The sequence below is a fragment of the Xiphias gladius genome, chromosome 5 (genome assembly GCF_016859285.1).
Source record: "Xiphias gladius isolate SHS-SW01 ecotype Sanya breed wild chromosome 5, ASM1685928v1, whole genome shotgun sequence".
NCBI lineage: Eukaryota > Metazoa > Chordata > Actinopteri > Istiophoriformes > Xiphiidae > Xiphias > Xiphias gladius.
In genome coordinates, this window is record NC_053404.1 from 4462594 (window position 1) to 4477104 (window position 14511).

General features: G+C 39.9%; 2 protein-coding genes across 11 annotated transcripts in view; both read left to right on the top strand.

The window, feature by feature from the left end:
* The window catches only part of LOC120789773 (microtubule-associated protein 4), a 122068-nt gene extending 114338 nt beyond the window's left edge, over positions 1 to 7730 (top strand). For 7 of the 8 annotated variants that reach the window (XM_040126761.1, XM_040126766.1, XM_040126767.1 and 4 more), the window contains 2 exons: positions 4075 to 4267; positions 4590 to 7730. In XM_040126761.1, coding sequence (XP_039982695.1) covers positions 4075 to 4267; positions 4590 to 4597 — 201 coding nt within the window. In that variant the 3' untranslated portion in view covers positions 4598 to 7730. The remainder of the gene's footprint in view (positions 1 to 4074; positions 4268 to 4589) is intronic. The other variant, XM_040126763.1, reaches the window with a different exon arrangement.
* A 3727-nt stretch (positions 7731 to 11457) lies between these two features.
* ift74 (intraflagellar transport 74) overlaps positions 11458 to 14511 on the top strand; it is a 19033-nt gene continuing 15979 nt past the window's right edge. For all 3 annotated transcript variants that reach the window (XM_040127620.1, XM_040127621.1, XM_040127622.1), the window contains exons 1-4: positions 11458 to 11556; positions 12917 to 13050; positions 13616 to 13757; positions 13922 to 13970. In XM_040127620.1, coding sequence (XP_039983554.1) covers positions 12922 to 13050; positions 13616 to 13757; positions 13922 to 13970 — 320 coding nt within the window. In that variant the 5' untranslated portion in view covers positions 11458 to 11556; positions 12917 to 12921. The remainder of the gene's footprint in view (positions 11557 to 12916; positions 13051 to 13615; positions 13758 to 13921; positions 13971 to 14511) is intronic.

Genomic DNA, 14511 nt, shown 5'->3' on the forward strand with positions numbered 1-14511 from the left:
CCAGAGTGTCCAGATGAAATCAGTTTACTGCGGCGTTATATAGTCGCTCCCAGGAATATGAAACTTGCACGGCCGCACATCTACTCAAAGTGAATCCAGTTTCTGACTGTGGGTCTATGTATACAATACTTCTGCAATGGTTGCTTGTATGTGTATGTAAATGCTACAGAGATTTTGTAAGCCTATAGTCATGGCCTGAAAACATTTTAAGGAAGTCTGGCCTTTAGTAATGTAATAGTTCAACTATTCAGCAATTTATAGCCCCCGAAAGCGTGGTTTCAAATATTAAAGTCTTTAATTTGACTAATTAAAACAGCCCATCTTCAAACCAGTGAAAAGATCACAGAAAAATACAAGCACAGAATACTTTGGAAGAAAGTAGTGTGTTAATATAAGACCATATCGTTTATAGTAAGAAAATAAAATAAAATAACAAATAATAAAATCAATTTTGGAGCCGTTAAAGTGGCAATCTGGAAGATTTTCATTTAAATAAATGCCTGTTAAGTCACTATCTATCACCGAACAGGGTAACACAATGGTGAATGAGCCTATGGCCCACTGACGAAAGTATCGCTACATTTATATGCTTGCAGTATTACAAACTGGGTGTCTTAGGAGACATTCCCAGAAAAATTGCTGCATTAAGTTACTGCTATTGCAAACTGAGCATTTCCTGCTGTTCCCGCAGCTCCACATTAAAAGCATTTAAACGACAAAACACAAGTTGACTTTCATTATGAAATAGTAACAGGAAATGAAATGTGTTTGACACTGAGCTTAGCACTCGCTGCTATCGTTCATCAAAACTAAGTCTACAAAAAAAGACAACGGTCATTTTCAGCACTTTTGGACAGCGGATCAGTTTGTATATATCGCAGGGGTAATGGAACAAGAAGGAGCAGCCACAGTGAGCTGTTAGACGAAGAGCTGTAGAGGCTGCACACCTCCAACTTCTCAGTCAAGTAACCAGCTCCTGTCATGCCGTGTGCAGCATGAAATCAAATCAAGATTGTTCACAGAATGACGGAAAAAGGCCAATTATTGTCTCACTTCTTTATTAAAATGACAGTAGTTTATTTTGCTGCCCCTGAATTCTGTGACCTGCAGTATTAAACCGCATTTGCTGTTACCACCAGTAACTACAGGTGTCGCCAAATCAGCCAGGACTGAAATCTTCGAGATTGCCACTTTGATACTGGCTGAAAATCACCGACCTCCAGTGGTTAAAGTTCTCACACTGCTACAATGATGCACTGTAAAAAGTATGCTCAGGGTGGGGTCAGTACACATCCCTGTTGGGTGTGCTAACAGCTTACTTCAGGTGTATCGGACTTGAAACTTTTAACTAGAGATGGAAGTGAAACGCTGCTTTCCAGCTTGGCGTAAAGTTACTATTGAACTAATAATCTGTGCAAGAGTTCATCAGTGTTATGACTTCAGGTTTTTGAAAACGACTCATGTTATGTTGTTACACACCTACTTGAATGACCACTTCACCATCTTTCACAACTGCCTGCAAATCCTAATGAAATTCACAGTGTTACTTCATTCATTGTCCACAGATTTTGTGCAGCACCCAAACACGTGGCTCAAGAGTGGTTCTAAACTGCCAAAAAAAGTCTCTTCTTAGATTGAATTGCCAGAGATCCTTTTGATACCTTTCATTAATCAGTGCAACGCCCTCAGGCAGGTCACCAGAAGATTGGTTGTCTGAAGGACACTGCTGCTGACTTAGTTGCTTCATTCTCCCTGTGTCTGCATGTTAATATATGAAAATGTGTCAGGGAGATACTGTACGTAATGTATGTGTATTGTATGTGTACAGTGTTAGGAGAAAATAGTTTTGGGCTTTTCGTGCTTTTCTCGTTCCACCACAGTTTTCATTATGACATCAAAAAGATTCTGACTGGCTTCGAGCTACAGTCACTGATGATGTCGACAGCCTGTTATAAGCCATCAGCAGCAACCTGAAACATCTCAAACCCTCCTCACCTGCAAACTTTCTCCTGCCCTTTTGTCCTTCTGTTGCGAAATAGTCTGGATGCTCCCCTGCAGGGCACAACTCAGCTCAGCTCTGTCCAACATATTTGGAGATTTAAGTTCCATAATGATGGGCTGGGTTATTGTGTGGAATGGGCGTGCGAACTTGCGAAAACCAATTTTTGGCAAATTTGCGAAGCGATCAGATATGATGTCACCTGCCCCCTCAGCCTATGGCAGTCCATCTGTGTTTCATGATCACATCCTTCAATCACATCCTCATCTCCACACACTGTTTCACCCGTCCAGTCATCATCTGCACCCACCAACTCAGTGAAGATGCATAATGATAAGAACAACTCAAAATAGCATTCACATAATAACAACCTGTCTGAGAGGGCTTTTTTCCCAAATAGCTTTTTGATAAGTGTTAACTGAAGTGTATTTTTAAAAATGCTTTGAATCACTTCAAAACATTTCCTCTTTATACCAATGAAAAAAACCTGTTATTTTTCTGCTCTTGCTTATATTTGTTTTTTGTTGGAAAGATATACAGTGTTGCCCTGCATACAGTATCTCAGTTTTTATTCAACTGTGAAGGTTTGAAGAAAGACAAAGTCCTGCACCCTGTCCCTCCAACTGAGAGGTGCCCATATGTGTATAGCAGTGGTGCTTTTTTCTTTTAAAATGATAAGGCTGGCAATATTCTCTATTTCTCTTTGTCAACAAATCCCATGAAAAGAATAAAACCAACACCGAAAGTATCCTACTAACAAGTATTGTGTATACAGCCGAGTCTGACATATCTTATTCCTCTGTGCCATAGAGCTCAATTGTTGCCCAAAAATTATGAGCCACACTCTTGCACTGGGTGACATGTTCATTCATTACCATAAACACACAGGCTATAGTTTATTTTGACTCAATCCCACATACACCATCCTGCTGCCCCAAATACTCACTAGATCACCAAATGTGGACTAATCCGCCACTGAAAATAGTCCCCAACAAATGCACTATTTCTTCCTGTTTGAGTAACATTTGCTCAAAACTACAGTGGCCAGCTGTTTTAGGAACTGACCGAGCCTGCTTAAAAAGGAAATGATTTATGATTTTTTTTTTTTAAACAGGTCAAGCCCATTGGTCCCTTGCGTCAGTAGGAACAGATGGGCTTGTGGCTGAGTACCCCAGACAGGGCAGGGGAGGTGGAAAGGACTAAGAGATGGACAAACACATTCTTGGTTTGCATCTTGTCATGGGATTTGTCGATAGAAAGAAAAATTCATAATACCATATTTCACCAGCCTTGTCCCCTAGGCCTGATGAGTCCACTGATAAGAAAATATCTTATAAAGTGAGTAGAAGTGATGAGACGCACTTAGGGTGTTTCAGTCTACACAGCCGTAAATCAGACTTTTTTACTTCTGCAGGGGTGTTCTTATAGTTAGTTAAACTGTGCGTAAAGTATAAAGCCATTCAGGCCTCTCTGATTCTGTATGTACCTGGTTTGACCTGGGTTTTGCTCTGATATGTTTTATTACATTGGGTTTTTCTGTTACTAGAGGTAGCAGTGCTTGACGTCATTTTATATTTCATTCCTCCAATGTAAACCAATGGAATTCAAGCATTTTTACTGCTATATGAGATCATACAGAAGAGTTTGCAGTTCAGGAAACCCATTTCTACACATTTTGCACTGCGCATCTGCCTTTTTCCTATGTGATGTGCTTGACTTTGCAATTTCTTTTCTATCACTGCATTCATTAGGCATGTTCAGTTATTCAGTTTGTATGTTATATCTGTGATTATTGCTTTTTTTTTTTCTTTTTTTCTTTTTTTTTCTTTTTTTTAGGATTCCATCTTTCCCCACCCCAGTCTGGCTCCAGATCTTGTAAGGTTTTAGCAGATATGTGCCTTGCAAGAGTCTTGCAAACACAAACTAAACTGTTCCTGAATTGTTAGAAAATAACTATATACAGAGCTATATCCTGACTTTCACAAAAGATAGTATGAATGTAGTTATACAGATTTGGAGCCAGGTTGTTCCATCCCCATCCCCGCCAATTGACACACCCTGCTATGTGTTTCTAGGCTGAGGGGGCCCAGGAGACAACAGAGGGGAATGGGACTCCCCTGATTGGCACCTCGGCCCCAGCCCCAGGCTGCGAGCCAGGGCAGGCTGGGAGCCCTGCTGCCCAAGAGAATGGGCTGAAGGAAGGGGCTCCCTGTGATAGTGAGAGCCTCTGCGAGCCCCAGGCTCTGGACTCAAGCATCCCCGAGACAAGTAAGTTTGTGTGTGTGCCAGCTTCATCTACTGTCACTTTAGGGTTCGATTCCCAGGAAGAGATGCACAGGGAAAAGCCAGTGATGCCCAGCGGTATCCTGTTGCCAGGAAACATCTGAAGCATAGCATAATGTACAATAAATGTACTAACAACGTATGGGGGTTAGGTTTTTTTTCTCCCTAACTGAGATCAGATTCTTTCATCATGATATCTTTGTGGCTGCAGTGTAAATCTCTATCTCTGTTTTTGCTGTATTCATCATGTTGTCTGCAGTTCAAAGGTCCTGATCACACCATCATCTTTTGACTTCTTATCTTGCAGGCATCTAATTCTGCTATCCCTCTGCCCTCCTCATCTCAACCTCCCTAAAACATCATCTCCTATCCGTCCCCATCTTCTCCTGTCTATATTTCCTTTATCCAATATCTCCTCCCCCTCCTCTCTCCCGCTCTTCTTTCCAACCTTTCTGCTGCAGATTGAATCTTTCAAGCTCAACTTCCGCGTGAATGCTCGCTCTCGCACGGACCATGGCGCCGACATCATCACCTGGCCAGCCCCCCAGGACAACAACAGACCCCACCCCCATGGTTCCTCTTATTCTCTACACAACCACCAAAACCACCACCCCACTCCACGCAGTGTCTCCCTCTTTGAATCGTTGGCTTCTGCAGGCTGTGACAGCTCACCCTCCGCCCCCTCCTTGCTGCATCTTCAGGTGGAAGTCCAGGGGGACAACAGCAGCTCCTTAATGGGATCTTGACCTTTCTTGCCCCCATCAAGCTCTGAAAACCCCTCTTATCTTAAATCTGTTATTGCAAAGTTTTGACCTGTCTACTAGTTCTGCCACTCTAGTTTCAACTTCATGCCTCTTCTCTCACATCATCGTGTGCCATCACCCTCATCGTTGCCACCCCCACCCTTCTATATTTGGCTGAAGTGACTGTATAGACTAAGCTTGGGCCTTGGTGAGAATTTATCTGAAGGGAAATTAGGGGACAGCAAGGTTTCCTCACACATTTGGTTACTTCTTCTTCGAGGTGGCCCAACCGGAATCATTGGGTTTCACTCGGATCGTCTTTACCCACAGCCTAGTGGTGGACTATACTCTCACACACCCTGCATCACCTCTTCTCCACAGCCCAAACAACAGCAGCAATCAGTTTATTTGTCACCTGAGCAGCATGGAAACCCTTTTGGACTCATCTATGGCTTCTGTCACACACATAGCTTCTCTTTTCCTCGTGTCTGTAGGGGGTGTTTGTTCCCAGTAACCACTTATTCTCTGCTAGCATCATAGTAATTCATTGTTCATCTTCATCATCACTTCCTCTTTCGTCACCATCACTTAAACAAGCTGATGAACAAAAAAGCTAGACAACAAGTAGGTTGGAACCATTTTAGGCTGTTTAACTCTTTATTCTCTGTGTTTGTGATAATGTGTTTGAGTGACAATTTGTGTAAAAATGAGCTTTGGTGTTTTGTTTAGATCTTATTTTCTGTCGTCCTTTGATCTTTCTTCTTCTTTCCTCCTAGTTTTAGTTTTTAAAACAGGTTACCGTTTATTTATTGTATGTTTCTTCCTGTATAAGCAATACAGCGGGTTGTCTTTTTTTTCCGATAGCACTCAGAAAATCTTGGAAACACGCACAGGATTTTTTGTAAACCAAGACACAGCGAAGAAAAAGATGACATTCAGAGGGAGGAAGAAAGTGAGAAGAGAGGTGTTGCTAGAAGGGTGAAATAGAAGCCTCTGAGGTGTGTTTTACATTTATGGCAAAATAACAAATGACATAGTGACACCTGAAAGTTTTTGAAATGCAATAGAGGAAGTTTGCTAAAGTAGAGAAGTTGTAACTGAGTGTGCGGTCCAGAGGGAAATGAGGAAGATGTTGTCAGATAAAAAATGTCTCTGAAGTCAAAGGAGCTATGTGTCTCGTATGTGCCTCCTGTCCTTCTTACCTGCAAACTAAAGTTAACAAGGATGATGCAAGCTCATGCCTAAAACTTGCACGAGCTGTTTTAAGGACAAATTGCTGTTTTAAGGGAATTGTGTAAATCAAGCTTTTCCTGGTAGTTGTGTTTCGTCACAAGTTCAGGTGTTTCTATGAGGGTAATGGTAGCATGTTGTTAGGCAGTTGACTTGTTTCCGCTGAACACAAAACATCTTTAAAAGTATGTGTTCGGCATTTTTCTTGTTGCAAGTATTGGCAGTGTAACAGGGTGCGGCTTTATTCTCTTCTCGTGTAGCAATGTATTCCACTGTTGCCTCCAATTGCCTTTATAATGCATGGCCAGATTATATAATATCACAACCATAGCTGAAAGGTTACGTGCATCATAACTCAAAGTGATGTGCTTTGGTACCATATGTATATCTCTGGGGCAGTCCTAGGCAGTTGATGTGTTGTTACTCAAATGATGGTTTTTAATGGTGATGAGCAGGGAGAACTAGATTATGATGGTTGCAGTTTCACCTTTTAGTGTCATGATTTAATTCTGCTGCTCCAAGCCAGGTGCAGATTTGTATACAGGGACCCCGTTGCTCAAACATACAGAGATGGACAACTCATGGGATGGTATGTTTAACAAATGTTCTGACTTTCTGATGTTATTAGTTCATCTGTCTCAGTGATACATCAGTTACATTCTACTCATTGTCCACTTGCCAGTTATTACTGCATCACGTCCTTGCTCAATTTTAAGTATAGTGTTATAAGAAGGGCTGGGTATTGCTTGCAATTCTAGAGCAATTACTGATACAAAAAACAATAGGAATGTCAGTACCTTAGACATGCATTAATTGAATTTTTTGTCATCTTTGTGGCAGCATAAGAAACTGTAAACACCACAATGACATACTGTATTATCACCTTATAAAGTTGATATGGCAAACATGTTTGCAAAGATTTGCCTTTTCAGACATGTAGCAGACACATTATGTCAACATTAGCATTCATTTGGAGTTATGTTTCTCGCCACTTGGCAAATGTAAGTCCACTACTTGCTGTCCTTTTAGCTCTGTTTTCATCTCCTATGAATGTTCACAAGTTAGCTGCTGACTTTTTCGATCTGCCGTTTGGTTCAGGGCAGGTAGTGTACAATGAGTATATTTGAGCTTTTCTGCTGAAAACAGTGGCCTGCTGCGTCTGAAAACAAGGTTGATGAGAGCGTCGACAGTGAACCAAAACAGGAAAGTTGCGGCCTGTAAAACCAAAACAAAGCGCTGAAAGATGCTAAAAGGCTCTGTAGAGCAAAGAGGAATTGCAGATGTGAGTGATAATTCTCTGTGAGTTTGTCATTATGTACAACACCTTTGATATTACACCTAATTATTCAATCCATTGTTATTATAAAAATGTGTTACAAAAAATCTTTCATATAAAAAGTGTAGCTTTAACTGGTAGGAATATAAACGTTTTTTCTATAAAAACCCATCTTTAAATTAAACAAACATTTGTAGAATGTTGTCACTTATTTGTCTACAATTGACAAAATTTTGATGTAAATCTAGAACCATCTGATCAAGGACGAAGTGAAAAAGGTTACAGATCTGACAGGAAATGTCATGTGAAAGTCCATTAATTGATGGAATCGATACACGATGCTACAGACATTTCGGTGAGTAGCAAAAATGTACTAAACTTTGACTCCCAGCACTAGGCATAAAATAAATCTAGTAAATGAAGATAAAGTTATTTCCAGTTTTGTTGTGTTTGCATAATCAGTGCAAACAGTTCTTTTATTTGACTTTAAATAAAAATTAACAAAAAATTTCCCAAAAAGGAAAGGCGACTGGTTGTTAGAAATGTATCCATTTTCAAAACAAATCTCCAGATCCTTTGGTTTACTGGGTTTTAGCAGCATAGATACATTGACTGCCCCTAGAGATGACATCAAACTACAAAAACACTTTTGAGTTTTTTTTAGTTCAAATTGTCACTTTAATGATGATTTATAAGGAGGCTTTCACGCAACTAAATTGCACCTTAATGCTTTAATATAGCAAAGGCAGCTCATTGCAATGGAGTCATGGTGTTTAATTAATAGTTTAAATTCCCTTCTTTGTACAATTGATTGTAATTGACTCAATTCCGAATGAGCTGTTGCTTGTTAACAGAGCAATAAACTTACTTACACTGCTCATACTTTTCCAATGCAATCATGAACAGATTCAGTCATAATTTTTTGTTCTACATCAGAATCCCTTAAGATTTGATTAAATAATAAAGCTAACAAACAAAGATCCATTTTTTTTTAACACAAATGGGCAATAAATTCTATTTAATCTCTTCTGAAAGAGTGAATGTTTCAAGGGCAGACGTTTGAGTGCTCTTCTGTCAGCTGAGGGTTGAGTGTTGCTAAAAAAGCAGCTGTCATCAGATAGTTGAAAGGTTTTCCTTGTTCCTGTCCACAACCATGTTTTAGCTTTGCTTTATGCCCAGAGTTTTTACTTACCAACACTTATGAGATTGCACATGGATGTATATAGATATTGTATTGATGATGCACTCTTTATTGCCCTAAAAACAAGAAAAAAACAGAAGCAGCTTCGGGGTGTTGGTGGGTGGGGGGTTTCAAGGTTGTTCAGAACAGCTTTCATGTCCATGTACCTTTAACGGTTTTAAGGGGAGGAAGCATTTTCTCATGACTATTATGACTATTATTCTGATTATTAGTCTGACAAATTGAAAAGGTCTGCCTTCTTCATTTCGAAAAGGGCCAGTGAAGTGAAAGAATGTCTTTTGAGATATATTGTTCTGAAGACGCAACACTTTTGTATATGTATTTATCGTTGTGTCCCTGTAGCCTCGTGGTGGTTAGGCACTCATGGTTGAAGGGGGTTATACTTATGATTTGTGACAGCCAGTTTCACAAACTGTGTCATGGACTTTCTCCAAGGATGTGAGATTTGAACCCAAATACAACACTTAGAAAGTCTTTAAAAACTCAGAAACAGATTTTCATTTAAGGTTCTATAAGAGCAGCTTGATTTAGAAATGTCGAACTGGCAACATAGAGCTTAATTAATTCAAGACACTAAACAAAATGAGTAATGCACATTTGTGCATACATACAAATAAATCAAGCCCACAGACCCAGTCTTAAGACATGAAATAACATTCTGATTAGCTCATAAACATCGCTTTCAGGATACAATGGCCTCTGTAGGTTCATAAGATAAAGAAACTAAGATGAATGCAAATGAAGCTAATGCACCAGAATCACATGATATTGTATATCACAGTGGACACAGGGAATTTCTTGTTCAAGCAGGCACTAAGTTTAGAGGTCAGTGTATAGGTCTGTAATTTGGGAGTGCTGCATATTAATATATAACGGCCACTACATATTGCACTCAAGAGCAACAACCTGCCCTGGAGAGTCACACACACCAAGACCCTAACACATCCTTGTTTGAGGTTAAGAAGACTAACTTTAGCTGCCAGGTGTGGCTTGTGTAATTAATGCTCCTCAGTAATCTATCCATGGAGCATTGTAAAGCTTCATGTACTGCTACTGTACTCATACCAGACATGCAAGTGTAACACTAGCTAATAAACAACTCTATACCTGCAGAGCATGCTGAAAAACAACAATGGGATATGTTAGGTAGACTTAGACTATGTTATTTGCAGAACCTCCTCATTGTTTTTTGTGTTTGTTTGTTTTTTTTTTTCCATTAATTTGAATTTTATTTTTTGGTTTGCAAAAAAAAAAGTGTTTATTGTGGTTACTTGTTAATTAGTGATGTGATTATTAAACATGAAATAAAATGGACTAAAACTCTCATTTGTGTTTAACATTATTCTGTCTCAGAAACAGACCGCAGTGTTTCCCGTGGGCTCCATATACTATATTCTAAAAGAACGATAAAGGTATACCATGTTGGGCCCCAACAGATGTAACAAAATTAAGAGGAAAGTCATTGCGACATCACTCAAGCACAGTCTGCCCGAGAGTAGGTCTAAATAACTGTTGAGAGAAAGCCAACAGTAGGAACTGCTGTGTAACCAACATCAGTGAGTAACCTTGCAGACTTCGCCACTGTTCTCTGCTTGTGCTACTCGTAAACTATGTTGTGGGATTGAAAGATAAATATTGCAGTGGTTTTATCACACAAGTACAACAAGAATAAAACATGTCGTCCCTCACAGGAGACACGTATTCTCTGCCTTGACTATTTTCTATGATAGCAAGAGCAGCAAAGCCGCAATGGATAACATTAATGATGACTCTGTCCCCTTAAGTTTCCCAAACAGGACTTCCAGTGAGCCACTACACCTAGGGCCATGGAGCTGGGACACCTAAGGGGCTTTATTAATGCTATTAGTTGCGCCTGTGCTTTGCCCGCCGTCACGTGTCAAAATGTTTGCTGTGAAAAACATGTATTATGACTTCCTCATCCGGCTACAATGTGCTTCCTCATTGCGCAATAGTCCACTGTACTGTAATGGATGTGGCAATAGTTATTTCAGAGTTAGTTCTTGGCTTATATGAGAACATAACCCACGATGCATATAGAGTAAAGTCTGAATTCATAGGAAGTCATGTGCGGTATGTATGTAGAAACAAATACAGACACCGCCCTCTAGTGGGGCCTGAAAGTAAAATAAAAGTGACCATAAGTCTGTCGATAGTCTACATGATAGTTATTTAACATTTTTATAGAAATAACATTATGATATGAATCTAGTATAGGCCAAACTTTGTGTTTTAATGTAATGCTTTTGCTGACTATTTGATTCTATCTATTTATTTATTTATCTTTTAATAAGGAAGTCAGTCCTCAAACTTTTAAGGCTGTTGTAGGTGAGAATGTAATCATGTTGACTCTCTTGAGCATGCTAATCCTCAAGGACATAGCACAGAAATCTGGGCTCCATACATGTGCAATCGCTGACCGCCTTCCCCTTTTCATATCTATATTCACACGCCTGTAAATAACTGAATCAACAAGTCATACATCTGTAGGGGTTATTAGAGTAATCAGTAATTACGTGTTTATCGCACATTTCAGAAAGACTGCTCAATCAAAACAGTGAGAAAGTCTCACTCCAGCGATGAAGGATTCAACAGAATATTTCATTCACCTATTTACTGGTCTTCGGTCTACATGTAATATCCTCCGATGGACGGTAGGGGGCAGAAGTACGCGTTTTGACCCCTGTTCTCTCTAGCGTTACGAGAAGAAGACGGTTACTGGGATACCGACAACATCATCCGAAGTCGCTCACTTTCTATCAGTTGGCGTTCCCGTGTTACCGTTTGTTGACTTTTTTCCTCTCAGGTAAACTAAATAAACACCCGCTTTAGTTTATACTGTTGACGAAAACGACGGTAAAAAGGAGTTCAGTTTAAGATAGGAGCCACTTGCTAGCTTATCCACGCTATACTGTGACAACCCAGCTAACGTTCATGATAAAGTTGTCTCAACATTTGCTAATGGTGATCGCATTTGGTAGACCAAGCTAGATAGCTGACAAGTCCTAATATTACGAATTCAAAACAACCGAAATTAAGGATAGCTCAAGTTACAATATTTCTCACAGATAAGGTCAACTTTGTTGTAACTTAACGCTGCATAGCTAACGCTTACGCTGTTGGCAACGATGCGGTTAATGCAACATGGAAATAGCTAGCATTTCGGTAGCTAACACTACTACTGTAAACATTTTCTTTATATTTGATGTTTGCGTACATCCATCAAAATTAGTATTTTAAGCTTATGAGCAACAGCACATATCTACGGGATATTTAGCTTAACAAGAAAACAACGTTTTCCAAACACAAATACTGCATCGGAGCAAGCTGATAGATCACGTGATTAAAGTGTCTTATAGGTTCTCTGACTTGGCATCAGTGCTGCAAGTGTGATAGTTGTGTGACTGATGGTGCCTCGTAAACTAGCCTAGAGCTTGCACAAATTAGGCATCATTCACTTCCTGAGACAAATCATATCACGATGCATGAATTTAAAACGGTCCTGTGTGTGACAAGTCATAGAACCATAAAAGCGTCTGCGCTCTCGAATCCAGTCTTTTCAAAAGATAGTGTTTGGTGTGTGCAGCCAAAATCAACAGTCCCATAAGATGGGAAAAAAAGATCACATTTTGCAAACAAACAAAAAATAAGAAGAGACTCTTACTTTTTGTCAGTGTGCAAATAATCTAATATTATGTATGATTTGTGTGAAATGCCCAGTATTTGTATCTTCATTCTTCTCTTCAAGTAATACTCCATACTTCCAGTGGTGCCCACACCTGCAACCAGAGAACCAAAGCGCTATGTTTTCTCTCTTTCCCTGCTCTTCTCACACTGTATTAGCTGGACGAGGTGTGTTCAGCCAATTAAAAGCTAATCAGATGGTGGACGGAGTAGGGAGAGACAGAAAATATACAGAGCTTGGGCTTGGACGAGGACACGGCACCACTGTTTTAGTTGTTATGCTTCAGGATTCAAATCAGCAAACTTCCAGTCACAAGGAAGTTTCCCTGGTCCCCAGGCTGTTGTCACCATGCAGACATACTAACAAACACTCATCCATAGTAGATGAAGTTGCATGAATAAGTTTCCACCCAGCAGCTCCAAACGTTTTATTTTTTACTTATTATTGTTGCTGTTAATATGTCCATATTACTATGCTATAGGCATCATGGCGAGCCAGCGGCCTCCTTCAAGCATGGGCCGTCCAATTAGCCGCAGTGGATCTGTCGTCCCTGGTGCTGGAAGACCCCCAACGGCCGTCCGACCTCCTCCTACAGCTATACGTGTTGCAACTGGGGTAAGTCCACTGCACAGTAGATGAATTTTTGCTTTGAGATGCAAGTGCTCTTCTTGTGGTTATATTGTGTTCTGCTAAAGTATCATATCAACTAGAACAATCCAAAAGACCAAAAATAACTCTCCATATTCCTGGACTCTGATCACTGTTTTTATATCTGACGTCGACACGTTTTGGCTTATAGATGTGAGAACAGCAACAGTGGAATCTGTGCTGGTAGATGTGTCTCTGTTTTCTCATTCTGTCTTTTGCTTTCAAAAAGAAAAACAACACTTGGTGCAGAGCTGTTTAGCTTTTTCAGTTTTTTTCACATTCATGTATCTTTTCTTTACCTGTCAGGAATTGTAACGCTCAAACAAAGTACTTTTCAGCACAAGGAAAGTATATCCTAGCATTTTTAATCCACATATAGTTAATACTGGATTTACCAATTATTACACGATCAGTGTATGAGACTGTCCTTAGGTGTTGTAGTGTTTTTAACTACCCTTAACCTTTACTACTAACATTTTCTGTAGATGAGCAAGTAGTGTTGTGGAGTTTTAATCTTTCATTTTCAATGCAGATGGTTCCAGGTACAAGTAGTCATCTTGGTGTGAGGGGCGGGATCCCAGTTGCCACCCCTGGAGTCCTGTCAGCACAGATCAAAGTGACTGACAGGCCTGTCACCCAACAAGGGCTCAGCGGGATGAAGACTGGCATGAAAGGTAGGTTTGAAGTGACGTCAGTGTACTCTTTTCACATGGAGAGATTTGTATTTTCATTGGTAAGTGCTAGACTTATGGCTACTTTTCGCCATGTTAAAAACAGACATTAAATCATTACAAGTCTCGTCTTTCTCCCCACAACCTCCTTCCTTCCACCCCCAAAGGACCTCAGAGACAGATTCTGGATAAGTCCTACTACTTGGGCCTTCTCAGGTAACACATACTAACTACTACCAACTATATTTTTACTCACAGATTACGTTATGAAAGCAGGCAATGCACACACTGTCTTGTGGGCATGAAGGACTTTGTAAAAAGTGTTTTTTTAGCTAAGTTCATTAAAATATGAACAGGTGGTACATTAGTGTGGTACTATCATCAAGCAGAGTAAACTTCATATATAATGCCAAAAATCACAACCCTGCTCAAAGAGCTTCACAATCTTTACAGCATACGTTATCCTCTGTAGTGAGACCCTCATTTCGGATAAGGAAAATCTCCCCCCAAAAAACCCTTTAACACAAAAAAAGAAGAGCAGCAGAGGACGGATCTCTGTTTCAGGATGGACAGACATGCAATTGATCTCATGTGTACTGAAAAGACCGAAATTAAAATAGTAAAGTTACAATACATGTATGAAAAGAATGGATCCAATAGGACTATGATTTACTGTGTATGGATGGATGTTAAAGACAGTGAGCTGAGATGGGTGGTAGTTTATAAAACTGTGATATAAAAAATTTTTGGGTATAGT